The following is a 14,546-nucleotide window of genomic DNA, read 5'->3' as shown; positions in this document are numbered from 1 at the left end:
CCCGTGGCCCTTGAAAAGCTATGATTTAGGAAGTTTTTAATTACAAAGCAACGACAACAACAAAAATCATGCTTCATCCCCGTCATTCTTTTTCCGTTCTTGAGGAAAGGCGTCAGCTGCATATAAAATTCTGTTTGACACATTCTCTTTTTCCACTGGGGGGAAAAAAAACCCAAGTCAGAATGAATTGCATACATTATCTCACAGTCCATTTCCTAGCTCCACTGGCCTCGTTCGCACGCTCGCCAGTACCCGACACAAGTTCAGCCGCCCGCTGCCGAAGACAGTCGCCCCTAGCAACAACAAAAAAAAGCGTTTGCCTTTCATCAGCAGCCAATTGAAGAGGGAGACAGGGAAACCGCGTGCGAACCCCGGAGGAAACGTCACTTCCGGCAAAGATTGGGCTCGGCTCTTAGGACCAAGGACCCATCAAAGAGGAAGCGGGTCGGCCATCTTGGATGGTACAGGAGGGACTAGGGGAGAGTCCGGAGTGGTTAGGAGTAAATAGGTTAACACCCATGGTGAACCGTAACTGGCCTGGCGACGAAGGCTTGCAACGTCGGGAGACCTCTCTGGCTCCGGGGTTTTCTGCGGAAGGCAACTTGGCGCGTGAGACGAGTCCCCGGTGGTACAGTAGCAGACTGAAGTACTTAGAAGTGGAGGGGCCTGGGTGTGATTGAGTGAATTGTTTCGGAGCTGGAGACGTTCGCTGCAGCACTACATTTTCCCGGCCCCTTTGTTTGCACTTTAATTTATATACAATGAAACCCGTTATTTAAGAATCCTGTGCGATTCCCTAGGAAGCACATAAGCTATTTGTATATAATGGGAGCTGAAGATTTCAAACCAAGGTTGTATTTGCTCGGTTAAAGGACTGGAAGATTGTGTACATTAAGAAAACTCTTTGGTCACACTTTATAACCACTAATCAAGTAGTATCTGATTTTGTTTTACTTTCTTGTATTGTAAACGGTGCTCAAAATAAGTTGAGTTAATATGTCTGCTAGAACTCCATTGCCCACGGTGATTGAACGAGATACAGAAAATGTAAGTAATGTGAACAAATGTTAAATAAGCCTTGTTTGTCTTGGCAGATGCTATAATTTGTAATGATCTGTGGTGTGGCAAAAAGATGATCAGCATTTGGTGTTTCTGTAGAATGTTTAGTATCCGTAATGTTAGGGGTGAAGTCTTCAAAACTACTGGAAAGTTTCAAATTTGAGTACGTTCAGCCGATTTCCTGTCTGTGCAGGAATGCTTTACATTTAGCAGATGCATTCCTCTCCGTTTGTCACTAAATGACAGGCTAATGTTTCTGTTAAGATTGAGACTATCTAGAATCTTGTAGGGATGGAATTAAAGATGGTTAGTTTAAAATCAGTGGCGTGAAGGAATGTATTACTTTTTTTTAAAGCAGGGTTTCTAAGTACTGGGACTAAATGTTTGTTGAAAGGTACATAGTGAAAATAAAGCCTGGCTTGTGGGTTCCCTAATTGTATACTTTAATATGTATTTCTAGACTACTGTTGATCAGAGAAACAGTTAAAAATTGTGTACAACAAATACAATAAATAAAACACAATGTATTTGCATCCATTGATCCATGGTGTAACTGTAGTTTGAATATTGTTTACAGTTCTGGTCACTCTATCTCAAGAAAGTGGAATTAGAAAAAAAATATAGAGGTCTTTGAAAATGAAAAGGAACTAGAATGGCACTTCTAATTAGGGCATTTCAGATTAAAAGAGATAGCTGAGAGGGGTTATGGTGGGAAATATGTAAACAGGGAATAGTTTAACCTTTTAAAATAGCTTCTTGGAGTAACCTCTTCCTCACTAATAAGCGGTAGGTCTAAAACACATCATAGAAGTAATTTTTCACTCAACAGCTGAACTGTGGCATTCGTTGCCAGAACATATGGTCAAAGCACCTAGCGTAGTTGGACACCTTTTTGAAGAAAAAATCCATAAGACATTGAGCCAGGTGGCCTTGGGAAAACCACTGCTTATACATACAGTGAGCAACAAGAAATGGATCTACTCTGGGATCCTTCTTGCTGCATGTAACACATGTTGACCACTGAACGGAATACTAGGCTCTGTAGATCTTTGGTCTCACTCAGCATGGTTCTTATCTTGACTACATTAAATATAATAAAGGAAAATATCTAGAAAAGTAAAACTTGTCCATAATCTACTGTCATTAGGGATAGGCAAAGCTACAAATCTAACAACTCGGTAAATATATTAATACTGGTTGGGCCTGCTTCTTGTGTTAATTTGGTAAGATCTTCAATATCCTACCAATGCCCATAAGCCACTGACTAAAACCCTGGTGACCAGGGTCACATCTGATACTGGAATTGGGGGTTCTTAAGGCAAACTGTGATTCCATTTATTTATTTTTCTTGTATGCCACGTGCAAGTCCAAAAGCTATCGAAGCAGTATAGTTCAAGTAGATTTCAGTCGCAATCCAGTAAACCTCGAGTGGGGGGAGATTGTGTTTGCTGTTTTTTGGCACATCTCTAGAAATCCCCGCAACCTAAAAATGCACTTGTGTATTATAGAGTTACCTGCTCTGTTGTGCTTCTTTACTAGGGGTTCAAATCTTACTGATGCTCCTTGTGCAAGCCATTTAACCACAAACTTAGGGGCCCTTTTACTAAGGTATGGTAGGCCTAACATGGGGCTCATTGTGTGATAAAAGGACACTACTCTGTTAAACCCTAAGATATCCCACGGTAGTTTGGCCATCAGCACGCAGTACTCCTGCGTAAAAAAATATATATATTTTTTTTTTGGTGTGGGAGGTGTGCCTATGCTGATCAGGTAGCACAGGCACATTAATGGGGAGCCCATACTGCCTCCTAAATAGGTAGTGGTAAGAGCTCCCGGCAGTGATAGCCACGTGTTATTAAGGAAATCAACACTTGGCCATTTAAAAAAAAAAAAAAAAGTCGAGCATGGCCATTTTTTACTGCAGCACGCTGGCCACTTTTTAGCGTGGCTTAGTAAGAGGAACCTTACCCCCATCCCCATTTACAAAGCCGCGCTAGTGGCTGCCAGTGCAGTAATGCCGACACAGCCCATTCACTTTGAATAGGCCATGTCAGCATTATTGCGCAGTTTTGTAAATGGGGGGTTAGATTGTAAGCTCTCTGACGGGGAAATAGCCTACTGTATTTAAATGTAAGTCAGATTGAGCTACTACTGAAAATGGTGCAAGCTAAATCAAATTCATGTTGATTATCGCAGAATTTATTATTTCACTTTGTTTTATTGTGTTGTGATCCTAGTAAAGAGATCATTTTCTTAAAATTAGAAGCTTCTCTGAATGAGAGATACAGAATTACCTTATAGTTTGGAGAGAGATCTGTGAGATGGCAGCAATATATTAAGGCAGAAGTTCTAGTCAAGTTGGTTATTTTTATATATTGTGTCTAGTGGCACATTTTGCTTGGATGCTATATTATGTTAAAAGGACTATAGGGTAAGAGAACATTTCTCATTGTTTTAAGTTCCCTATGCATTCTGCAAGATAAGTTTATTCACCATAAATCTATGAACGCTAGGCTACAAGGCCTATATATATATATATATATATATATATATATATATATATATATATATATATACATACACACACACACACACACACGGGGGAAAAAAGGAAGCAGTGCCAATCGAAGTATTTCTAGAAAAGGTGGCTTAGAAATAGTGCTGCATACTGCCATGTGGATATCATGGGTTCAGTTTTCTGGTCATATCTTCTGTTCTCTAGCTTGGTCATGGCTGAAGCCTGCAAAGGCAGCTTTCTCAATCCCTTGGTGGGTGATGGAATCCCTGTAACTACTCACTGGTGTCAGAAAGATACCGAAAATTGCCCCGTGCCACTGGCTTGATATTTTCCCCATAGAAATTACAAATCATGTGTTCTGAGAAAAATATTAGCAGTAAATCTGAGAGCATGAGGTTATCTCCAGCATTCTCTTGGATTTATGTCATGGTATATAGGACATTTTGAGACATTACATTGTGGGCCTTTTGGAAGGAGCCTTGCTGAATGGCACATGGCTGAGTACTATCACTTCAGTCACTAGATTTGGGTTGGTGGTGGGAAAGCACATACACCCCAGGCACAGGGAATCACAGCCCAGCGGAGACCAACACAAATGGAGCTGGAAGTCCAGGGTGCAGGAAGAAACTCCTGGGCCAGAAAGAGGCCAGAGTACTCCTATGGTCCATATCGAATATTCCTTAGCAAATCTGGTTTAAACTGTTTAAAACTTGCCACTAGGCTTGAGGCTAATTGTGTGTGTTACAGACAACCAAGAAATGATTATATGATAGAGACATTTAAATAACTCAAGGGCATTAATGTGCAGGAAGTGAGCCTTTTTTTTTAACTGAAGGAAAGCTCTGGAATTAGGGGGAATATGATGAAGTTAAGAGGGAATAGGTTTAGGAATAATCTAAGAAAGTATTATTATACAGAAAGGGTGGTGGAAGCGTGGAATGGCTTCCCGGTGGAGTTTGTGGAGTCGAGGACTGTCAGAATTTAAAAAGGCATGGGATAAGCATGTGGGATCGCTTAGGAAAATGAAGAGTTAGGGGTTACAGAGGATGGGCAGACTGGATGGGCCATTTGGCCTTTATCTGCCATCATGTTTCTCTGTTTCTATACATTCTGAAGCGGGGATATTGGTGATGTATGTACTTTTGGTTACGTTCTTATGAGTAGTGTCAGAAATATTCCAGAAGGAACAGTGTTGTATTTCAATTTTATAAGGGTGCTTTTTAATTATTCCAACATTTCCTCAAATATTCTTGTATTGTGGCAACAGCAGGAAAGCTCTTGGAAGTTTGTTTTTGTTCTCCATACTTGCCAGAAGTGTTAGAAAAAGGTTAAAGCAAGGAGCTGGACTAAAATCTTGGAGGTTAAACTAAAGGGAAGGAATAGTAAGTTCTCCCTAATATTGAGCTGCCTGATTTCTTTTACGACTGCTGATTTCAAAAGATTACACTGAGTGAGTGTTTTTCTTGTGTAAGAATACTTATCACTCTATAACACTACTGAACATACACAGCACCCTACGATGTGAATGGGTTCCTAAGGCAGTGGGAGATAGTGACTTGGTTGAGGTCACAAAGTGGTTCTTTACAAAGACCCTAACATTTTTAGTACAGCTAAATGCTAGAAACAAATATATGGGCGTCTCTTTAACGTTTAGTGTGTGCTTATTTTTAGCACATGCTAAAAATAGTAGCGTGCCTTTGTAAAAGGACCCCAAAGTGTTTTAGTAGCAGAGTGGGATCTGAACACTGACTTCCCAGGTTCTTAACCCATTGCTTTAACCACTAGGCTACTTCCTCTTCTATTGCAGTTGAGTGCAGTTCTTCTGATTTGTTTTTGAGGCTGTTATCCAAAACCTGCAGTTTTATAGTGGCTATAAAACTAAGGCTAGCTAGAAAGTGGCCAGTGCTTTAAGACTTATAAAGAGAGAAGTTCCCTATGTTATTTCAGTTTGTGGCTAGTCATTTACTTCTATTGTGTTAGTTTTTCTTCATTGTACTGATGTATTGCTTTCAATTTCAATAAACATTTCTGTTACTTTAAAAAGAAAAAGAAAGTGGCCAGCTCTGCAATTAGCGTGTGGGTTTGCCACATACTCCAGCCACTTTCTAACCTGGCTCAATGTCTGCGGTCAGGTTTTTGTAATGGCTGTGTGTTAATTTCCCCATTAGTGTGTGGCCCTTAACCGCCACCCATTTAGGAGACAGTAAATTCTAATCAGGTAGTGTGCAGTAATGTGCCTGCGCTACCTGATTAGTGCAGGCATGCCTACTTTCTGCCCCCCTCCCCCCAACACACCACCTGCAGTAAAAAATGTAAAAATATTTTTTACCGTAGGAGTAGCATGTGCAGCTAGTATTACTACTTATCATTTCTAAAGCGCTACTAGACATATGCAGCGCTGTACACTTGAACATGAAGAGAGAGTCCCTGCTCAACAGAGCTTACAATCTAATTAGGACAGACAAACAAGAGATAAGGGAATAAAGTGAGGATGATAAAATAAGGGTTCTGAACAAGTGAATAAGGGTTAGGAGTTAAAAGCAGCATCAAAAAGGTGGGCTTTTAGCTTAGGTTTGAAGACGGCCAGAGATGGAGCTTGACATACCGGCTCAGGAAGTCTATTCTAAGCATATGGTGCAGCAAGATAAAAGGAACACAGAGTCTGGAGTTAGCAGTGGAAGAGAAGGGTGCAGATAAGAGAGATTTACCCAGCGAACGGAGTTGCCGGGGAGGAATGTAGGGAGAGATGAGAGTGGAGAGGTACTGAGGAGCTGCAGAGTGAATGCACTTATAGGTCAATAAGAGAAGTTTGAACTGTATGCGGAAATGGATAGGAAGCCAGTGAAGTGACTTGAGGAGAGGGCTAATATGAGCATAACGACACTGGCGGAATATTAGTTGTGCAGCAGAATTTTGAACAGATTGAAGAGGAGAGAGATGGCTAAGTGGGAGACCTGAGAGACGCAAGTTGCAATAGTCTAAGCGAGAGGTGATAAGAGTGTGGATGAGGGTTCTGGTAGTGTGCTCAGAAAGGAAAAGGCGAATTTTAGTGATAATATAGAGAAAGAAATGACAGGTTTTAGCAGTCTGCTGAATATGTGCAGAGAAGGAGAGGGAGGAGTCGAAGATGACCCCAAGGTTACGAGCTGATGAGACAGGAAGGATGGGAGTGTTATCCACAGAAATAGAGAATGGGGGAGGAGGAGAGGTTGGTTTAGGGGGAAAGATAAGAATCTCAGTCGTGGTTATGTTTAGTTTCAGATGGTGCTGAGACATCTAGGCAGCAATGTCAGACAGGCAGGCTGATACTTTGGCCTGGATTTCGGCTGAGATTTCTGGTGTGGAGAGATAGATCTGGGAGTCGTCAGCATAAAGATGATACTGAAAACCATGGGATGAGATCAGAATACCGAGGGAAGAAGTATAGATGGAGAAAAGAATAGGTCCCAGGACAGATCCCTGCGGTACACCAACTGATAGTGGGATAGAAGTAGAGGAGGATCCACTAGAGTATACACTAAAGGTACGCTGGGAGAGATAAGAAGAAAACCAGGAAAGAACAGAGCCCTGAAATCCAAGTGAGGATAGCGTATCAAGGAGTAGGCTGTGATCAACAGTGTCAAAAGCAGCAGATCGAGAAGGATGAGGATAGAATAGAGACCTTTTGGATCTGGCCAGGAACAGATCATTGAAGACTTTAGCAAGCGCTGTTTCAGTTGACTGAAGGGGGCGAAAGCCAGATTGAAGTGGATCAAGAATAGCTTGAGATGAAAGAAAGTCAAGGCAACGGTGGTGAACAGCACGTTCAAGTACCTTGGATAGGAAAGGGAGGAGAGAGATGGGGCGATAGTTGGAAGGACAGGTAGGGTCCAATGAAGTTTTTTTTAAGGAGTGGTGTGACTACGGCATGTTTGAAGGCATCAGGAACAGTCACTGGACAGTGAAAGATTGGGAATATGACAGGTAAAGGGATGACAGTAGGAGATATAGTGTTAAGTAGATGGGTGGGAATAGGATCATAGGAACATGTAGTTAGTTTCGAGGAGGAAAGAAGATGTGTAGTTTCCTCTTCAGTGATGTCAGAAAAGGAGGCAGGGGTTGGAGGGTTAAGAGAATGGACTAAGGGAAGAAGAGGTGGAGTTGACCTGTTTGAGAATTCAAGTTTAATCTTGTGAGCCTTATCATGAAAGTACTCAGCCAGAGTCTGGGGGGAAAGTGAAGGGGGGGTTGGAGGTGAAGGCACTTTGAGGAGAGAGTTCAGTGTGGCAAAGAGACGTCGAGGGTTTGAGCCAAGAGAATTTGTCAACTGGATGTAATAGTCCTGTTTGGCAAGTAAAAGAACAGACTGGCAGGAGGTCAGCAAGAATTTGAAATGTTTGAAGTCAGCATGGGCACGGGATTTCAGCCAAAGGCGTTCGGCAGAGCGGGCACAGGAACGTAGCAGATTCTAGAGGTCAGCCAATGCTGGGGTTTGGTATGTTTTACAAAACGGGGAATGCGAGGAGCGAGAGTATCCAGACAGAGGAGAGAATAGTATTATAGGAAGAGACAGCCTCATTGACCGTCTTGAATAACATAGTGGTACAGAAGAGATTTGAAACACTGGAGGACAGAGTAGAAGGGTCAATAGCCTAAAGATTGCTAAATGTATTGGTTAAGATTGGACGGGACTGGGGAGGAGGGTGTTTAAGTGTGAAAGTTATCAGATGATAGAGAGGGGAAGAGTTGAGGCACAGAAACTGGAGAGTGAGCAGTTTGAGGAGAGGATAAGATCAAGACAGTGGCCATTCTGGTGAGTGGGGGCAGTGGAGTACAGTTGAAGATTGAAAGAGGATGTTAAAGCAAGAAATTGAGAAGCATAAGAGTCAGGGATCATTAGCATGAATGTTAAAATCCCCAAGAATGAGGGAAGGAGATGAAGGTTCAAGAAAGAAGGAAAGCCAGGCATCAAAGTCAGTGAGAAATGAAGAAAGGGACTTATCAGGGTGTCAATAAATGACTGCTACTCGGAGAGGCAGAGGAGCAAATAGACGGATGGAGTGGACTTTGAAGGAAGAAAAACAGTGAGACTGAGGTGGAAGAAGAGGTTGAAATCTACAAGAGGGTGAAAATGGTAGCCCGACACCACCTCCGCGGCCAACCGGGTGAGGTGTATGGGAGAAAAGAGAACCTCCGTGGCATAGGGCCTCGACTGAAGCAGAGTCTTCAGGGTAAAGCCAAGTTTCAGTTAGGGCAAGCAGATGGAGAGTATGAGAGATCAAGAGGTCATGGATGTAGGAAAGTTTGTTACAGACACAGCGGGCATTCCACAGAGCGCAAGAGAAAGGCAGGGAAGAATGGGGGGAGGAGAGGAACAGAAATTAGATTGGAGATATCACTGTGTGACCTGCAAAAATAGGATGAGAGCTGAAGTGGAGGACCAGGATTGGGATTAATGTCCCCAGCGGGGAGCAAGAGAGTAAGTACGGAGAAGAGTAGAAGAGGTATGATGACAGCGACGAAGGCAAGATGTACTCAGAAAGGATATGGATGACTGGAAGGAAGGAAATGTTGAAGGTTGAGAGCTGAGAAAAAGGAAGAGGAAAAAAGAGATGGTGAGATGATGAATACAGAGGGTGGACAATATGTTCCTGCAGTATACAGTGGTTTCAGATGGAGAAACAGATTAGGAAGGGACAGTATCAAGAAGAAAAAGTGTACTGGAGCCATAAGTAGTAACTGGGAGAAAAATAAATGTAAAGAGAAAATGGCCCGGCGCATGGCACCTAGAGCAGAGGCCCTGAGTGGATCGGAGTGGACCTGGGAGTCACCCCAGAGAAGGCTGTAAAGGATATGCATATGAGCTGCAAGTCCTCCACAGCACCTGAAAGGCAGCCGGTGGTAGAGCTGGGCACCTCTCAGCTGAGGAAAGGCTTACCAGGGGTTAGGCCAAAGCCAGCATTCCTCCCCCTGAGGGTAGCCAAATTACCGCGGGACACCTAAGCACGTTCTGTAGTAGTGCCCTTTTACTGTGCAGTAGGCCCACATTAAGCCCACTGCGCCTTAGTAAAAGGACCCCTAAATCTAGTGGAATTGCAGGGCGAGTCTCTGGAAGATGCGGTGTATTACTAAAAATGTTACCAATTATTTGTATTTTTGAAATAGAAGGGTACTTTTTCTTTTTAAACTGTTTCATTTTCATCCTTACAGAAGTACATAAGTACATAAGTGTTGTCATACTGGGACAGACCGAAGGTCCATCGAGCCCTGTGTGCAGAATGCTGCTTTTTTTTTTTTATTATTTCTAGTTTTATGTTTTGTTTAATTTCTTAACCTAACCGTTCAAACACAGCAGCAGAATTGGTCCAAGGATGGAGGAGCAACCAATGATCCATAAAAGAGTTTATTGAAGAAGGACCCTGGGTCTTTCATGTATGTGTTGTTCCTCCTCCTTTGGTTTGTTGTTCCCGCAGAGGTTACTCTCCTGTCTTCCTGTTTTATGTTAAGAAATGATCAACAAATTTAAAATCTAAATGGCATTGGACGCTGACAATACATAAGCTATAGAATAAGAGTAGGCAAACTGCTTGGTCCAAGGACCACATTGGGAAGACCCTCCTAAACCTTGAATGAGGAGTTTGGGAAGGAAAGTTACTGGTTCCTCTGGAGGTCCCACGGCCCAGTGAGGTCACTTCCATCTGTAAGTTAAAATCCTTTAGCTACGATAATGTGGCCATAGCTGAGGCAGTAGTGTTTCATAAACATGACTTCATTTTAATGCTGTATTTTTTTTTTTAATTATGTAGTTCTGTTGGTGTGAACTACTATTTTTTGGATCCTTCAGTTTTTGACTCTAGTAATTCAGATATTGAGCAATTTTGGACTATTGACTAAGCTATGCTAGTATTTAACGTTGCTTTTAACACATGGTAATTGCCACATTAAATACCTAACATGTAAATTCCTATTGAGGGTGCGACATGGTCGAAACTGCACCTTTGCCATTAACTGCTAATATAGCAGATAATGTAGTGCAGTTAGCTATATCTCTAGAGGCATAGCAGATAATGTAGTGCAGTTAGCTATATCTCTAGAGGCATAGCAGACTGTTCTATTGGTCATGCTGTAATCACAGCTCAGTGCTGCATGGCCACCTTCTCCAAAGAACTAGGGATATACCAGACAGCTATCACAGAGGTTTTATAGGTACTGTGAAGTGACTTTGGTGGTTAACAACATTCATTATCTGCAGAACTTTCATCAAATATAAATAAACAAACAAGGTAGTAAATAAGCCTTACTATACTGGGAATCTGCAAGAGCTGATTATCATTTCTATTTAAATTTATCGCACAGATCTTTTCCGACTACTTCACAAAATTATACTCTTCCTCAGTTGAGGAGTTTGGGCCATCGATTCGGGACTACTTGGAGGACTCTGGTCTACCGAGGCTCTCTGAGGATGCATGCATCCAGCTTAATGGCCCTCTTTGTGTCCTTGAGGTGCAGAAGGCAATAAAGGCACTGCCCCAGGGCCTGATAGGTTCCCAAATGAATATTATCAAATACTGTCTCCCCAAATATGTGCACCATTGACTTGTTATTACGACACAATGGTTGCTCAGGAGACATTCCTGGCGTTTGCCTACGAGGCCCTAATATGCTTAATTCCTAAGCCAGGTAAGCCCCTAGATCATCCATGTTGCTATCAGTTTATTTCATTATTGATTGTTGATATCAAAATATCACAAATATTAGCTGACAGGCTGGCCTCTCATTTTCTGGCTATAGGTGCTCAGGAGATGGGATTTGTGTGTGGCCAGCTTGCGATACTAACATACGGAAGGCTCTACTAGCTCTAGCCCAGAGTATGGCCACAAACGTCCCCCACTTGTTTGTCAACTTGGATGCTGAAAAAGCATTCGACCAAGGCAAATGGTCATATCTGATGGTAGTGCTCCGGTATGTAGGACTAGGAGTGTGGCTTGGAAATGTGATCCAGGCCTTCTACACTAACCTCGGGCCAGATTGTTGGTGAACGGGACTCTCACAGTGGCTTTTACAATCCAGAGAGGAATGTGTCAGGTATGTCCACTCTCCCCTTTGATCTTTTTACTATACTTGGAGCCACTTTGCCGTACAATTCACTTAGATCCAGAGGTGACTAGTGTGTAGCAACCAAATCTTATGGTTAAGGCATTTGCAGATGACATATTGCTATCCTTGACTTGCCTTCAACGTGCTTTGCCACGTCTCTTAGAGGTATTGGAGGAATTTAGCTTTTACTCTGGATTTCGGCTTAATTTACTCAAGTCTATGGTGCTCCCTATTCCACCCTCTCTTACGGACCAGTGGAATGGTGGGTTCCCGTTTCAGTGGGCCACCGAAAAAAATTAAATACCTAGGGGTTTTCCTGATTGCAGATCTCTCAAAGTTGTACTCTACTAATTTGACACCCTTGCTCGCCTCTACACAACAGACTCTAAAAAGCTGGAAGTCATTACCATTAGCTCTTTTGGGCAGAGTGGCTCTCAACAATATGATCTTGGTCCCCAAGTGGGTGTATATGTTACAAGTCTTGCCCATTTTTCTACAGCATCAGGATGAACTTCTACTTAGGAAAGCAGTTTCTTCTTTCCTTTGTCAGGTTAAGAGAGTGGGTTGCCCTCTGGCCTGTCTACATCTGCTCAGTGCAAAGGGAGGCCTGGGTCTCTTAGAAGTGAAATTGTTCTCTGTGGCATATTGTATGAGACACATTTCAGACTGGTTCCGTGGCAGTACCTACTTCTCATGCACCAGAACAGAACTAGCTCTTATGAAGCCTCATCACTTTTTGTATTGTCTTCAAGCAGCACCGGGCAAACTTTGCACGCCCCACCCCTTTGGCTTTTTGTTCCTACTGCTGCGTAGGGCTTGGCGCTGGCTTTGTGGCCTGCACTGGCTGTCAAGGGTGATATCCCCCTACAGAAAGATATAAACAGGATGGAGTCGGTCCAGAGGGCGGCTACAAAATTAGTAAGTGGTCTTGAACACAAAAATTATAGGGACAGGCTTATGAACCTCAACATGTATACGCTGGGAGAGAGGAGACATGATAGACGTTTAAATATCTCAAGGGCATTTATGTACAGGAAGAGAGCCTTTTTCAAATGAAGGAGAGCTCTGGAATGAGGGGGCATATGACAAAGTTAAGAGGGAATAGACTTAGGAGTAATCTAAGGAAGTACTATTTCACAGAAAGGGTGGTGGAGGCATGGAATGGCCTCCCGGTGAAGGTTGTGGAGTTGAGGACTGTTCCAGAATTTTAAAAGGCATGGGATAAGCATGTGGGGTCGCTTAGGAACAGGAAGAATTAGGGGTTACAGAGGATGGGCAGACTGGATGGGTCATGTTGCCTTTATCTGCTGTCATGTTTCTGTTGCCACTTGCGGGTAATTTGGATTTCCTGGAGGGGGGGACTCCAGCTATATTCAAACAGTGAGTGATTCGGAGATTCAACATTTGTCATATTCTGATTGAGGAGGGAACCTTGAAGCCCATAGCAGACTTTCCTGGAGGCATGCTAACAATACAGGAGCAATTTGCGTACGTGTAGTTGCAGCACTATGAGGTTAATTTTCGAAAAAGGACGACGCCCATATTTCGACAAAAATTGGAAGATGGGCGTCCTTCTCACAGGGTCGCCCAAATCGGCATAATCGAAAGCCAATTTTGGGCGTCCTCAACTGCTTTCCGTCGTGGGGACAACCAAAGTTCACGGGGGCATGTTGGAGGTGTAGCGAAGGCGGAACTTGGGCGTGCCTAACACATGGGCGTCTTCGACCCATAATGGAAAAGAAAAGGGCGTCCCTGACGAGCACTTGGATGACTTTACCTGGTCCTGTTTTTATTACGACCAAGCCACAAAAAGGTGCCCAAACTGACCAGATGACCACCGGAGAGAATCGGGGGTCACTTCCTCTTACTCCCCCAGTGGTCACTATCCCCCTCCCACCCTCAAACATCTCCAAAATTATTTTTTGCCAGCCTCAAATGTCATACTCGGGTCCATCACAGCAGTATGCAGGTCCCTGGAGCAGTTTTAGTGGGTGCAGTGCGCTTCAGGCAGGCGGACCCAGGCCCATCACCCCCTACCTGTTAAACCTGTGGTGGTAAATGTGAGCCCTCCAAAACTCACCACAAACCCACTGTACCCACATCTAGGTGCCCCCTAAGGGCTATGGTAGTGATATTCAGTTGTGGGTAGTGGGTTTTGGGGGGCTCAGCACACAAGGTAAGGGAGCTATGTACCTGGGAGCAATTTGTGAAGTCCACTGCAGTGCCCCCTAGGGTACCCGGTTGGTGTCCTGGCATGTCAGGGGGACCAGTGCACTACGAATGCTGGCTCCTCCCACGACAAAAGGGCTTGGATTTGGTCGTTTCTGAGATGGTCGTCCTTGGTTTCCATTATCACTGAAATCAGAAACGACCAAGTCTAGGGATGACCATCTCTAAGGGACGACCTAAATGTCAAGATTTCGGCATCCCCGCCCTTATTATCGAAACAAAAGATGGATGTCCATCTTGTTTCGATAATACAGGTTTCCCTGCCCCTCCATTGGGACGTTTTGTGAGGACGTCCTCAACAAAACTTGGGCGTCCCTTTCGATTATGCCCCTCCATGTGCACTTACTACCTAGATAGGCCTTGCCTAATGAAATGTGGGAATGCTTCAACACTGTGTTGGGCCTAGACACTCGCTTATCAATTCCAGCAAAGTTATTACCATGCCTATCTGAGGAAACAGTTTGCAGAACCCGATTGAGTCACTCACACAGAAGTGGTCAGCGGATTTACCTACATCGGTGGGGGTGACTCCTTTGACTTAAGTGAATGCCCTAGTGGAAAGTGTACATCTTTGTGAGGTACAATTTAAATTTATCCATAGGGTATACATCTCTCCACATAGAACCTTTTGGGTGACCTCGAGGGCAGATGATTGTTGCCTGAA

General features: G+C 43.4%; 1 protein-coding gene across 3 annotated transcripts in view; it reads left to right on the top strand.

The window, feature by feature from the left end:
- Positions 1-410: 410 nt before the first annotated feature.
- The window catches only part of MARK3 (microtubule affinity regulating kinase 3), a 171,941-nt gene continuing 157,805 nt past the window's right edge, over positions 411-14,546 (top strand). For 2 of the 3 annotated variants that reach the window (XM_030214150.1, XM_030214148.1), the window contains exon 1: positions 411-1,047. In XM_030214150.1, the coding sequence (XP_030070010.1) occupies positions 997-1,047 (51 nt within the window). In that variant the 5' untranslated portion in view covers positions 411-996. The remainder of the gene's footprint in view (positions 1,048-14,546) is intronic. The other variant, XM_030214149.1, reaches the window with a different exon arrangement.

Source organism: Microcaecilia unicolor, chromosome 9 (assembly GCF_901765095.1).
Source record: "Microcaecilia unicolor chromosome 9, aMicUni1.1, whole genome shotgun sequence".
NCBI lineage: Eukaryota > Metazoa > Chordata > Amphibia > Gymnophiona > Siphonopidae > Microcaecilia > Microcaecilia unicolor.
Note: the sequence above shows the minus strand (reverse complement) of the source record. Positions and strands in the feature narration are given on the sequence as shown.